Source organism: Chiloscyllium plagiosum, unplaced genomic scaffold, assembly GCF_037043375.1.
Source record: "Chiloscyllium plagiosum isolate Xiang-an unplaced genomic scaffold, Cpla_swu_hap1 HiC_scaffold_1, whole genome shotgun sequence".
NCBI classification, from domain to species: Eukaryota; Metazoa; Chordata; class Chondrichthyes; order Orectolobiformes; family Hemiscylliidae; genus Chiloscyllium; species Chiloscyllium plagiosum.
This window is the reverse complement of record NW_028270139.1, coordinates 151969020-151983411: the sequence shown is the minus strand read 5'-3', so window position 1 is coordinate 151983411 and position 14392 is coordinate 151969020. Positions and strand designations below refer to the sequence as shown.

Here is a 14392-nt window from a genome sequence, read left to right as displayed (position 1 = left end):
GGTTTCCAGCATCAACAGTCCTTGTTTTTACCAAGTGAAAAGCCAGTGTCGAACAGCTGAAGTACAAGTTTTTCTGCTATAATGTGACAGTTGTGTTCCTCTGCAATCTTGCACTATGGAAAACTGCTATGCACTGTAGAAGATTGTGCTATGGAAACCCTGCTATACCCGTTCAGCAGAAAGTTGTGCAAACACTGTCCACAATTCATATATCATGTTATAGCCAATTGCTGACGAAATGCGCATTACTCAAGAACTATCTGTACCTATCTTCCAAACTAAATTCAAAACTGTCTTTTGACAGAGGATAAAGCCAACCAGTTGGAATTTGGTTAAAATTGTTTTTGTTTGAAGCAGTTAAAATAATTTTTAACTGAATGAGAAATAATATTGCAAGAAAAGCATAAATCATAATGGAGGTAATCATGACTGCTATTGCTTTATTAGTATACATTGCTAGTTGGAGGTGGGTTGTTTATTCATACATTGGGTATAGGCATCTTTGGCAAGTCCAGCATTTGTTGCCCATCCCAAATTCCTTGTGAACGACTTGGCTCTCTGAACCATTTCAGTGGATAGTTGAGAAGCAACTATATGATGGGTCTGGAATTGGATTTGGCCAGGCTGAGTGAAAAAAGCAGATTCCTTTCCCTAAATTAAACCAGCTGGGATGTTTTAATAACAGAGATGGGAGTTACGTGGACACATTTGTCTCACTTTTATTTAACATTCTTTGTTTATTTTCCTTTGGCTTGGTGTCAGTTCTTGTCCTACTTTGTTATCCAAACCTTTTGGGCATTCTTTTCCCCTCGAACGTTCTCTGTCCTCATACACAAACTCTGTGTTCTACTATGAGAATAATGTGTGGATCACAGCTTATAGTCAAAACAGGACGTACGTGTAATGTATGTCTTTTCTATTGTCTTAGCTGAAAATTGTTCTGGTTATCGAACATGCAGTGACTGCTTGGAGCAGCCAGGATGCGGATGGTGTACTGACCCCAGCAATACAGGCAAGGGACAGTGTATAGAAGGATCTTATCGAGGACCATTGAAAATACCTGCAATAAATACTCCATATGTTCCAGTTTTGAATGTCAGCATGTGCCCAGCAGAAACAAAATACAACTGGTCCTTTATCCAGTGTCCAGGTTAGTAAAACACCCTTCATAGATGTAGTGATTGTAACAGGCTCGGCCAGGTGGTCAGGGTTGAACATGATTTTCCTAAATGGGGCTACTAATCTGGTCCAATCAGGGAGTTCTGGCTGACAGATAAGAACAGGAATGTCAGACATGCTGTTCACTTTGAGAGCGAACTCAGAGACCTCAGAGAGGTCAGAGTCTCCACATATAAAGAAAGTGTGACTTTGTGACAGATACTGGCCTCTGTGAGGTTATTTCAACAGACAAATAGAAAGTATTTCTTCTCATGTATTTAGTCCAAGGGAAAATATAAGATGCTTTGTGAGGTGAACTACTTTATTGACTGGCATTTGTCATTTTATATTTCACTGGATGAAACCATTTTGTTTTATTTACCTTAGCTTGTCAGTGTAATGGCCATTGCAAGTGTGTTAATGAAAGCATCTGTGAAAAATGTGAAGACTTAACAACTGGCAAACACTGTGAAACGTGCATTTCTGGTTATTATGGCGATCCTACAAATGGAGGGAGCTGCCAATGTAAGTGCCAGTGATAAGTTTTTCATTTGTCAATTTCCATGTTTGCTGAAATCATGACTCCTGGAGCATAGTTCCACAGGTGCCATTGCCCCGTGATGAAATGAAGATAACCATTCTTTCTGTTTGAGGTTTCACAATAACAACGGGCAAGAAGATTCTGGCCATCGAATCTGATATATTTTGAGTCATAGAGACCTACAGCATGGAAAGAGACTCTCCTATCCAATCCATCCATGCCGACCAGGTATCCCAACCCAATCTAGTCTCACCTGCCAGCACCCAGCCCATACTGCTCCAAATCCTTCCTATTCATATATCCATCCAGATGCCTTTTAAATATTGCAATTGTACCAGCCTCCACCATTTCCTCTGGCAGCTCATTCCATACACGTAACACCCTCTGCATGAAAACATAACCCCTTAGGTCTCTTTTATATATTTCCCCTCTCACCCTTAACTATGCCCTCTAGTTCTGGACTCCCTGACCCCAGGAAAAAGACTTTGTCTATTTATCCTATCCATGTCCCCTCATGGTTTTATAAGCCTCTATAAGGTCACCCCTCAGCCTCCAATGCTCCAGGGAAAACAGCCCCAGCCTATTCAACCTCTCCCTACAGCTCAAATCCTCCAACCCTGGCAACATCTTTCTAAGTCTTTTCTGAACCCTTTCAAGTTTGACAACATCCTTCCAATAGGAACGAGACCAGAATTACATGCAAAATTCCAACAGTGGCCCAACCAATGTTCTGTACAGCTGCAATATGACTTCCCAACTTCCGTACTCGATACTCTGACCAAAGAGGAAAGCATACAAACACCTTCACTATCCTATCTCCTGCGACTGCACTTGGAAGGATCATATGGCTCAATAACCCCTACACATGTTTGAACTATCAAAAAATAATTGACTATGAATAAATAGTTTGACTATTTCAGTGTTTTGATTTTATTTAAGATCAACAGTATCCTTTTGTTTGTAGCCCTGTTCATGTTACTCAGTTGAACTGAATTTGTTGCAGGTTATGCTTGTGATTGTACAAAAAGACAAACTTAAAGCTTCCATAATTTGAAACTTTAAATATTTCTAAGGTGCACGAGTTCTTCACATTTAAAAGTCTTGTGTTTCTATTATTCCACACGGTAGACTTGTGAGGAAAGTTATTGTTCCAGGAAAAAAAGGGACAGTAACCACTTGGATACAAAATTGGCTGAGGGCTATATAACAGAAATGGTTCGTGGTATTTTTCGGGCTGGAAGAATATTTATCATGGAGCTCCCCAGGAGTCGATATTGTGTATATAAATGTATAATGTGTATATAAATGATCTAGATCATTGTATGAAGGAGACAATTTCAAAATTTGAGGATGACATAAAACTTACAACAGTTGTCAACTGTGAAGACGACAGTGTAGAACTTGTTAGGGACATTAGTAAATTGCTGGAGTAGACTGATTGATGGTATATCAAGGTCAATGCAAGAAGTTTGAGGTGATATACTTCGGTACAGGTATCATGGTGAAACCTTATAAAATAAAAGGTACTATTCTACAGGGTGTGTGAGAGAGACCTCGGTATGTCTACCTAAGTAGTTAAAAGTAGCAGGACAGAGATAATTGATGATAAAGCATAGAATGTTCTAGGCTTCATAACTAGAGGCATAAGGTTATTCAGACTGCATAAACATTTCAGTCTGGGTGATAAAAGTGACATCTGAATATTTTCCTGAGTTGTCTGTAGTCTTCTGTTCCCACTGAAGTCACTCAAATGTTAATTCTGTTCTCCCTGCAGGAGTTAGCTTTTACATGTGATTTAGGGTAATCTCTTATCTCGAGTCATCCCTCCAATGTCATGCCCATTCCTCAGTTAAAAGAATCATTGGATGATATGTTCCCAATGCCAGTGTGTAATATTTTGCTGAGGTTTTGTGATCTTCTATCCTCTGTGGAAGTGACTTGATTTAATATGTTCACATATTGGCCTAATTTTAGCCTACATTCACTTGTTGTGTAAATCATGACATTTGTTGTAGTCTCTGCAGTCCCAGAGGAACATAGGGCTGCTCTCTCAGGAATGAGACAGTTGGTGGTGGTTTAACCTGAGGGTCACCACACTACAGGTGAGGAGAAGTTGATGGAAGAGTCCTTCATGGTAACCTCCGCCATTGTGGGAAAGTAAAATTGCCATAGTCCCACAGAACCATAAAGAGATTAGAGAGAATAACTAGCGGTGAATTTAATCTGAGGTCACTATGCCTCAGAAAAGGTTGCGAAGGTAGAACTTTAGGGCAACCTCAGCCAGTGTGGGAAATGAACGTGTACTGTTGCTTTAATTCTGCGTTGTAAACCAGCCATTCTGTAAACTGAGCTAACCAAATCCCTCTGTAGCATCATCCCATGTTTGAAAATGATTAATCAATGGCCATTTCGATTAGAGTCATAAAGTCATAGAGATGGACAGCACAGAAACAGATCCTTCCGTATTACACACTGGGTGCGTATCATCCTACTGTTCTTTTAACTGAGGAATGGGCATGACACTGAAGGGAGGCATGGTGGCTCAGTGGTTAGCACTGCTGCCTCACAGCACCAGGATCCCCGGTTCGATTCCAGCCTCTGGTGACTGTCTGTGTGGAGTTTGCACGTTCTCCCCATGTCTGCGTGGGTTTCCTCCGGGTGCTCTGGATTCCTCCCACAGTCCAAAGATGTGCAGGTCAGATGAATTGGCCATGCTAAATTGCTCGTAGTGTTGGGTGCATTGGTCAGAGGGAAATAGGTCTGGGTGGGTTGCTCTTCGGAGGGTTGGTGTGGGCATGTTGGGCCAAAGAGCCTGTTTCCACATCGTAGGGAATCTAATCTAATCTAAAATCACATGCAAAAGCTAACTGTCCTCATCAATGCTCACCAGATATCCCAACCTAATCTCGTCCCATTTGCCAGCACTTGGCCCACATCCCTCTAAACCATTCCCATTCATATATCCATCCAGATGCCTCTTAGATGTTGTAATTGTACCAGCCTCAACCACTTCTTCTGGCAGCTCATTCCATACATGCACCACCCTCTGCGTGAAAATGTTGCCGCTTAAGTTCCTTTTAAATCATTGCCCCCTCTCCCTAAACCTAGGTCCTATAGTTCTGGACAATAGATAACAGTTGCAGGAGTAGGCCATTTGGCCCTTGGAGCCAGCACCACCATTTATTATGATCATGACTGATCATCCACAATCACTATTCTGTTCCTGCCTTATCCCCATAACCCATGATTCCACTATCTCTAAGAGCTCTATCCATCTCTTTCTTGAAAGTATCCAGAGATTGGCCTCCACTGCCTTCTGGCGAAGAGCATTCCAAATATCCACCACCTAGATCTCGTTGTACTTCCCCTTTCCTGGGGTGGATTCTCCCACACCAGGAAAAAGGCCTTGTCTATTTACCCTATCCTCCCCCTCATGAGTTTATAAATCTCTATAATGTCACCCCTCAGCCTCAGACGCTCCAAGGAAAACAACCCCAGCCTATTCAGCTTCTCCCTTTCGCTCAAATCCTCCAACCCGAGCAACATCCTTGTATATCTTTTCTGAACCCTTTCAAGTTTTGCAATATGCTTTTGAAAGGAGGGAGACCAGAATTGCATACTATATTCCAAAAGTGGCCTAACCAATATCCTGTACAGCCACAACATGACCTCCCAACTCCTGTACTCAATACTCTGACCAAAAAAGGAAGCATGCCAGATGCTACCTTCACTATCCGATCTATCTGTGACTCCACTTTCAAGGAACTGTGAATCTTCAGTACAAAGTCTCTTTGTTCAGTAACACTCCTCAGGACCTTAGCATTAAGTGTATACGTCCTGCCCTGATTTGGCTTTCCAAAATGCGGCACCTCACATTTATATAAATTAAATCTCATCTGCCACTCCTTAGCCTATTGGCCCATCTGATCAAGATCTTGTTGTACTCTGAGGTAACCTTCTTCACTTTCCACTACACCTCCAATTTTGGTATCAACTGCAAACTTACTAACTGTAGGACCTATGTTCACATTCAAATCATTTATATAAAATGACTAAAAACAGTGCAACCAGCATAGATCCTTGTGGCACACCACTGTCACAGGCCTCTTGTCTGAAAACAATCCTCCACTACCACCCTTTCTCTACCTTCGAGCCAGTTCTGTATCCAATTGGTGAGTTCTCCCTCTAGGCGAAAGTGAGGACTGCAAATGCTGGAGATTAGAGTCAAGAGTGTGGTGCTGAAAAAAGCACAGCAGGTCAGGCAGCATCCGAGGAGCAGGAAAATCGATGTTGTGGGCAAAAGTGCTTCATCAGGAATCTTGATGAAGGGCCTTTGCCCAAAATGTCGATTTGCCTGCTGCTTGGATGCTGCCTGACCTGCTGCACTTTTCCAGCACCACACTCTTGAATCTAGCTCTCCCTGTATTCCAGGAGATCAAACCTTGCTAACCAGCCACCATGAGGAACCTTGTCAAAAGCCGTACTGAAGTCCATATAGATCATGTCCGTGGCTCTGCCCTCATCAATCCTCTTTCTTACTTATTCAGAAAACCCAAGTTCATGAGACATGATTTTCCACGCACAAAGCCATGTTGGCTATCCCTAATCAGCCCTTGCCTTTCCAAATATATGTAAATTCTGACTCACATTCTGATTTTCTCCATCAACTTGCATCCCCACTGATGTCAGGCTCACCGGTCTGTAGTTCCCTGGCTTTTCCTTACCACCTTTCTGAAAACGTTAGCCGACCTCCAGTCTTTCAGCACCTCACCTGTAACTATCGATGATGCAATTATCTCAGCAAGGAGCCCAGCAATCACTTTCCTAGCTTCCCACAGAGTTTTAGGAACACCTGATCAAGGTAGTAGAGATTTATCCACCTTTATGCATTTTAAGGCACCCAGCACCACCACCTCTGCAATATGGACATTTTTCAAGATGTCACCACATTCCATAACTTCCAACTCCCTGTCCACAGTAAACACTGATGCAAAATACTCGTTTAGTAACTCTCCATCTCCTGCAGTTCCTCACATAGGCTGCCTTGCTGATCTTTGAGGATCCCCTATTCTTTCCCTAATTACCCTTTGTCCTTAATGTATTTATAGAGTCCCTTTGGATTCTCCTTAACTCTATTTGCCAAAGCTATCTCATGTCCCCTTTCTGTCCTTCTGATTTCCCTCTTAAGTATACTCTAAGAATTCACTCAATTTCTGCTGTCTAAACCTGACATCTGCTTCCTTCTTTTTAATGAAAACCTCAATTTCTCTAGTCATCCAGCATTCCCGACTCGTACCAGCCTTGTCTTTCACCCAACAGGAATATACTTTTTCTGGACTCTCCTTATCTAATTTCTGAAGGCTTCCCATTTTCCAGCCAACCCTTTATCTGTGAACTTCTGCCCCCAATCAACTTTTGAAAGTTTTTGCCTAATTCTCTCAAAAGTGGCCTCCTTCCAATTTAGAACTTCAACTTTGAGATCCAGTCTATCCTTTTCCATCACTGTTTTAATTTTATTCCTGAAAATGGAAATTCTTCTCTATTTGACCGAGATGATTAACAGATGAACGTGCTCAACTGGATAGAGTTGCAGAGAGGTAGCTCATTGTCATTTCATTTCTCCATATTTTGAATTTAGTTCTGAATGGTCAAGAATCTCCTCTCCGAAAGAAGCATTAATGTGGTATAAACGGCTCCATTTCGGAATGGCAGGCAGTGACCAGTGGGGTACCGCAGGGATCCGTGCTGGGACCACAGCTTTTTACAATATGTTAATGATGTAGAAGATGGTATCAGCAATAACATTAGCAAATTTGCTGATGATACAAAGCTGGGTGGCAGGGTGAAAAGTGATGAGGATATTAGGAGATTACAGGGTGACCTGGACAAGTTAGGTGAGTGGGCAGATGCATGGCAGATGCAGTTTAATGTGGATAAATGTATGGTTATCCACTTTGGTAGCAAGAACAGGAAGGCAGACTACTACCTCAATGGAATCAATTTATGTAAAGGGGCAGTACAGAGAGATCTGGGTGTTCTTGTACACCAGTCAATGAAGGCAAGCATGCAGGTACAGCAGGTAGTGAAGAAGGCTAATAGCATGCTGGCCTTCACAACAAGAGGAATTGAGTATAGAAGCAAAGAGGTGCTTCTGCAGCTGTACAGGGCCCTGGTGAGACCACACCTGGAGTACTGTGTGCAGTTCTGGTCTCCAAATTTGAGAAAGGACATTCTGGCTATTGAGGGAGTGCAGCGTAGATTCACGAGGTCAATTCCTGGAATGGCAGGATTACCTTACACTGAAAGACTGAAGCGACTGGGCTTGTATACCCTTGAGTTTCGAAGATTGAGAGGGGATCTGATTGAGACGTATAAGATTATGAAAGGATTGGACACTCTGGCAGTAGGAAACATATTTCCACTGATGGGCGAGTGCCGAACCAGAGGACACAGCTTAAAAATACGGGGTAGACCATTTAGGATAGAGCTCAGGAGAAATTTCTTCACCCAGAGAGTGGTGGCTGTGTGGAATGCTCTGCCACAGGGGGCAGTGGAGGCCCACTCTCTGGATTCATTTAAGAAGGAGTTGGATAGAGCTCTCAAAGATAGTGGAATCAAGGGTTATGGAGATAAGGCAGGAACAGGATACTGATTAGGAATGATCAGCCATGATTATATTGAATGGCGGTGCAGGCTCGAAGGGCTGAATGGCATACTCCTGCACCTATTGTCTATTGTCTCTTGTCACTGTGGTAATCTCGACCTAGATACTGTTATGAAGGTGGAAGGAGTACTGTACCTTTAAGAAAGTTGAAAGTTAGCAAGGACTTAGAGGCACAGGGAGTCTGGAACAAGGTAACAATGTAATGCTCGCACTGGCTGGGTTACTATGAGACAAGAACAAATTCAAATTTGGCCAAATCAGTTTAAATTATGCCCCAAGATCCCAAACTCCAATCAAGTTTGAATTTGGTATTTTGACAAAATTAGAACCAATGAAATGATCCAATGTTTTGGGGTATAAAACCAGAAAAAAAATTGAACAGTTGGGGGAGAACTGCCAAAAGACCAACCGATGTAGGCTGCTAGTGAGAACTCTGAGAGGTACTTGTCTAAAGAAGGAGTTTGCACAGAAGAAACATCGACACCGACCTGGAGAGCAAATTGACGGAGGAACATACAAAGAAGATTCGACAGCTGGCTGGTTTTCAAATTTGAATTTTTCTGTCAATGTTAATCAGAGTTTTGATCAGACCAGTATTGTAGAGGGGAAGATAAAAGATTGGTTGAGATAAATGAGTTCTAAATAGTTTTCCGTTAATTATTATCGGTCAGATTTAAAAAATTTAAAGTTGCTAATTATTGTTTTAAATAATGACTTTTGGGATAGTTCTATGTCTCGAATTTTTGCAGATTGCAGCACGGGGCAAATCTTTTCTGTGTTGGGTTTAAATTAGCAGAGGGTTTTATCCTGTGTCGTAACAGTACCTTTATAAAATGGCCCACAACTATGTAGACATTTACTGATTTACGTTGGTGTGAAAAGTGGAACTTTTGCACACTAGTGCAGCATTAGGTACTTTTCTGAATTTGGGGTTGAGGGCTATTTCTAATTTTATCTATTCTCGCTTCGAAAACATTGCTCAGCTCTCTCTATGTCTGAATCACAACTCAGCTACTGAGAACTCTCATCCTGTCCCTTCTTACTTGAAAACTCAACTATTCTGACACACTTGTGACTGCTCTTGCACTTTTTACTCTGTAAACAAGGCACTGCCCTCTTGAAGTGTCCTACCTGTCCATCTTCGTTCGCATCTATCTGCTTCACCCTCCACTCTGACCTATCATCATCACCCCTCACCTTCATCTACCTATCGCCTTCCATGCTGCCTTCCCCTAAGCCCCACTCCCTCTCCTATATATCTCTCAGCCCCTGTGGACCCCCCACATTTCTAATGACGGGCAGCATCCAAAACATCGACTCTCCTCCTCGGATGCTGCCTGACTGCTGTGCTTTTCCAGCTTCACACTGTTTGACTCTGATCTCCACCATCTGCTGTCCTAACTTTCTCCTAACATCTTCTCATGTGGCTCAGTGTTGTACTTCAGTTTAATGCTGCTGTGAAGCGATAAGGCATATTTGATTACGTTAAAGGTGCTATATAAATAAAAGCTTTGTCTTGGTACATGTAGAATGGTCCTAAAGGCCCTCTTAAAAATTTGCCTGTTTCCATTGTAGCCAAATGGTTGTTTTTGTAATTCTTGACTTATTGCATTTTTTATTCTGTTTACTACTTCCCTAAGCCTGCAAATGCAATGGACATGCAACCATCTGCAACACCAAGACAGGAAGATGTTTCTGCACGACAAAAGGAATCAAAGGCGACAAGTGTCAACTGTAAGTTACATTCAGTGCCTTTTATGTGCAGACTGCTTTTGGTGCATGTTTATGACTGCTATAAAATTTCCATATATTTCAGTTCCACTTTGTGACCATGACATTTTCAATTAATGAGCAAGCTAATGCAATCAAATTGAGTGTTTGGAGAGTAATTTAAAAAGAATTCCTCATAAACTACAGGCGTCTGTTGTTCTGCGATATGGAAAATACAAGACGATATTATTCAATTCATTTCTTGCCACCATTTAAATACTTCGTTACTTTATTTAATCTTCGCATCCCAACATTCTTTTGAGCATCTGTTATGCACTGTGTTTGATGTTAAGGCCTTAGTCTGATGTAGAAGTATCAACACAACGATCAAAGATTGAACACAATCAACAAAGTTAATGTTTTTTAAAACAAAACATTTATGGTCCGTGCAGAGGTAGTTATTTTCTTAACTGTCAGAAGGGAAGGCAAATGCGGTGTGAGCATTCATTTCAAGAGGTCTAGAATACAAGAGCGTGGATGTACTCCCGAGGCTGAATAAGGCTCTGATCAGACTGCAATTGGAATATTGTGCGCAGTTTTGTGCCCTATATCCAAGGAGGGTTGTGCTGGCCTTAGAGGGGATTCAGAGGAGGTTTACAAAAATAATCCTTGGGGTGAAAGGCTTGTCATATGAGAAGTAGTTGAGGACTCTGATTCTGTTTAGAAAGATTTGGAGAGAGATCTGATTGCAACTTGCAGAGTACTGAGAGACTTTGGATAGAGTGAATGTGAAAAAGATGCTTCCGCTAAGAAGAGACACTAGGAACTAAGCTCACAGATGCAGTAAAGGACGAACATTTAGAACTGAGATGAGGAGGAATTATTTTCAACCAGAGGGTAGTGACTCTGTGGAACTCATGGCCACAAAAATCTGTGGCAGCCAAATCACCGCACTTAAGACAGAATAAATAGGTCCTTGATTAGTAAAGGGGTCAAGGGTTACAAGGAGAAGGCAGTAGAATGGGATTGAGGGACATATCAACCATGATTGAATAGGGGAGCAGGCACAAGATGCCAAAAGGCTTAATTCTACTCCTATAACTTAGGGCTTCCAACTCATGACAGCTTAATAATTACCCAGGAAAAATTAGAAGATTAAAAGCTGCCTGTAAGTCTTCAGGAATGATTAAACTGAACCCCAGAGTCACCATCTGAACCTCAACTTTGACAACCTCAACCTTTTTGGTTGACCCAACCTAACACAACACTGATGGATGACACCCTGTGACTCATCCTAAACGTGCATCAACTTCACTGGTACCTTACTTACTCACCCATCTGATAACCTATCCCCTTCATTACCTGACATCCTTACCTCTCACCCATCCACATAACCGAGACCCTACCACCTCATCGCCTAATGCACTCTCCTTTTCACTGAGCTTTCGTTTATCCTTCTTCCGTCATTATCAAAGTAGCTTTAGGATCTTTAACCTCTGAAGTGTGGAAGTGAATGTTAAAAAAGCACATGTCCTGACCTTCTGGGCTACTCCTGCAGGGAGTGGATTTCCTCTTGATTTCTTCCAATGGGTGTATTTGTGAGAGGTCAGACTTGGAATCTTGGCACTCCCCACCTCTTCCTCCGCTACATTGATGACTGCATTGGCGCCACCTCGTGCTCCCGCGAGGCGGTTTAGCAATTCATCAACTTCACCAACACATTCCACTCTGACCTTAAATTTACCTGGACCATCTCTGACACCTCCCTCCCCTTCCTGGACCTCTCCATCTCCATTAATGATGACCGACTTGACACTGACATTTTTTACAAACCATTTTTTACACAGCTACCTGGATTACACCTCTTCCCACCCGACCTCTTGCAAAAATGCCATCCCGTATTCCCAATTCCTCCACCTCCGCCGGATCTGCTCCCAGGAGGACCAGTTCCACCACAGAACACACCAGATGGTCTCCTTCTTTAGAGACCGCAATTTCCCTTCTCACATGGTTAAAAATGCCCTCCAACACATCTCGTCCACATCCCGCACCTCCGCCCTCAGACCCCACCCCTCCAACCATAACAAGGACAGAACGCCCCTGGTGCTCACCTTCCACCCTACCAACCTTCGCATAAACCAAATCATCCGCCGACATTTCCGCCACCTCCAAACAGACCCCACCACCAGGGATATATTTCCCTCCCCACCCCTTTCCGCCTTCCGCAAAGACCGTTCCCTCCGTGACAACCTGGTCAGGTCCACACCCCCCTACAACCCACCCTCCCATCCTGGCACTTTCCCCTGCCACCGCAGGAACTGTAAAAACTGCGCCCACACCTTCTCCCTCACCTCTATCCAAGGCCCTAAAGGACCCTTCCACATCCATCAAAGTTTTACTTGCACATCCACTAATATCATTTATTGTATCCGTTGCTCCCGATGCGGTCTCCTCTACATTGGGGAGACTGAGCGCCTCCTAGCAGAGCGCTTTAGGGAACATCTCCGGTACACCCACACCAATCAACCACACCGCCCCGTGGCCCAACATTTCAACTCCCCCTCCCACTCTGCCGAGGACATGGAGGTCCTGGGCCTCCTTCACCGCCGCTCTCTCACCACCAGACGCCTGGAGGAAGAACGCCTCAAGTTCCGCCTCGGAACACTTCAACCCCAGGGCATCAATATGGACTTCAACAGCTTCCTCATTTCCCCTTCCCCCACCTCACCCTAGTTCTAAACTTCCAGCTCCGCACTTGTCCCCATGACTTGGCCGGACTTGTCCGACCTGCCTATCTCCTTTTCCGCCTATCTCCTTTTCCACCTATCCACTCCACCCTCTCCTCCCTAACCTATCACCTTCATCCCCTACCCCACTCACCCATTGTACTCTATGCTACTTTCTCCCCACCCCCAACCTCCTCTAGCTTATCTCTCCACACTCCAGGCTCACTGCCTTTATTCCTGATGAAGGGCTTTTGCCCGAAACGTCGATTTCGAAGCTCCTTGGATGCTGCCTGAACTGCTGTGCTCGTCCAGCACCACTAATCCAGAACCTAGAAAAATTACTAATTGGCATATGGCTAATTGTAATGAGGATTACAGGCGGTAGAATTTATTCTGTTGCTGACTGGAGTATCTGAGCTACATGTTTTAATTGTACTACAAGCTGAATGATTCCTGGAATGGAGTAATTGTCTTATGAGCAAAGGCTTAACAGGTTGAGACTCTATTCACAGGAGATTTTAGAAAATAAAGTTGACCTGATTGAAACATATAGGATTCTGAAGGGAATTGGCAAGGTAACTGCTGAGAGAATGTTTCCCCAAATGGATAATTGTAAGACTAGAGGACATAGCCTCAGAATAAAGAGGCACCAATTTAAGACTGAGATGAGCAATTTTCTTTGCTCAGGAGGTTGTGTGTCTTTGGAACTCATTGTCACTGAAAGCTTTGGCTGCAGAGTCCTTGTGTATATTTATGGCTGAGATAGATTTTTGATCAGTAGGGGAATCGAGGGTTATAGGGAAACAGCAAGAAAGTGGACTTGAGGAATGCTGGATCGTATTGTATGGTCAGCTCAAGTGTCAAAATTGCCTAATCCTGATTGTATTTCTTACGTTCTTATGAATGTTCTCCTCATCTCACTCCCTTCAAACCTGAAGGATAACTGCTTGGAGAAAATTAAAAAATCACACAATACCAGGTTATAGTCCAACAGGTTTATTTGAAAATAATTGTACTTTTAAATGAACCCGTTGGACTGTAACTTGATGATGTGTGAGCTTGTACTTTCAAATAAACCTGTTGGCATTGTGTGATTTTTAACATTGTCCACCCCAGTCCAACACCGGCACGTCCACAACAGGTTTGGAGAAAGTTCTTGGAGAGAATTTCTGATGTTGCACAGCTTGAATCTTCTGAATAGCATTTTGGAAATTGGAATGTTAGAATTAAAAACACTTCAATAGTTTAAAAAGTATACATTCTGTGGCCATAAGGATAATTCCTGTCTGCAGTTTTTTAATTCTGTGGCCAGTAATTTGGAATTGTAGTCGCAGAGATATATAATATGGAAACAGACCCTTCTCGGTCCAACTCATCCATGCCAACCTAAACTAGTCTCATTTGCAAGCATTTGGCCCATATCCCTCCAAACCCTTCCTATTCATATACCCATCCAGATCCCTTTTAAATTTTGCAATTGTACCAGTCTCCGCCACTTCATCTGGCAGCTCATTCCATACATGTACCACCCTCTGCGTGGAAAAAAACGTTATCCCTTAGGTCCCCTTTATATCTTTTCCCCCTCACCCTAAA

The 14392-nt window shown here is 42.9% G+C and overlaps 1 protein-coding gene across 2 annotated transcripts in view; it reads left to right on the top strand.

Annotated features, from left to right (window-relative positions):
- Positions 1–14392, top strand: part of atrn (attractin) — a 412972-nt gene that overhangs the window by 192420 nt on the left and 206160 nt on the right. For both annotated transcript variants that reach the window (XM_087991640.1, XM_087991645.1), the window contains exons 18-20: positions 929–1150; positions 1546–1683; positions 10004–10097. In XM_087991640.1, coding sequence (XP_087847766.1) covers positions 929–1150; positions 1546–1683; positions 10004–10097 — 454 coding nt within the window. The remainder of the gene's footprint in view (positions 1–928; positions 1151–1545; positions 1684–10003; positions 10098–14392) is intronic.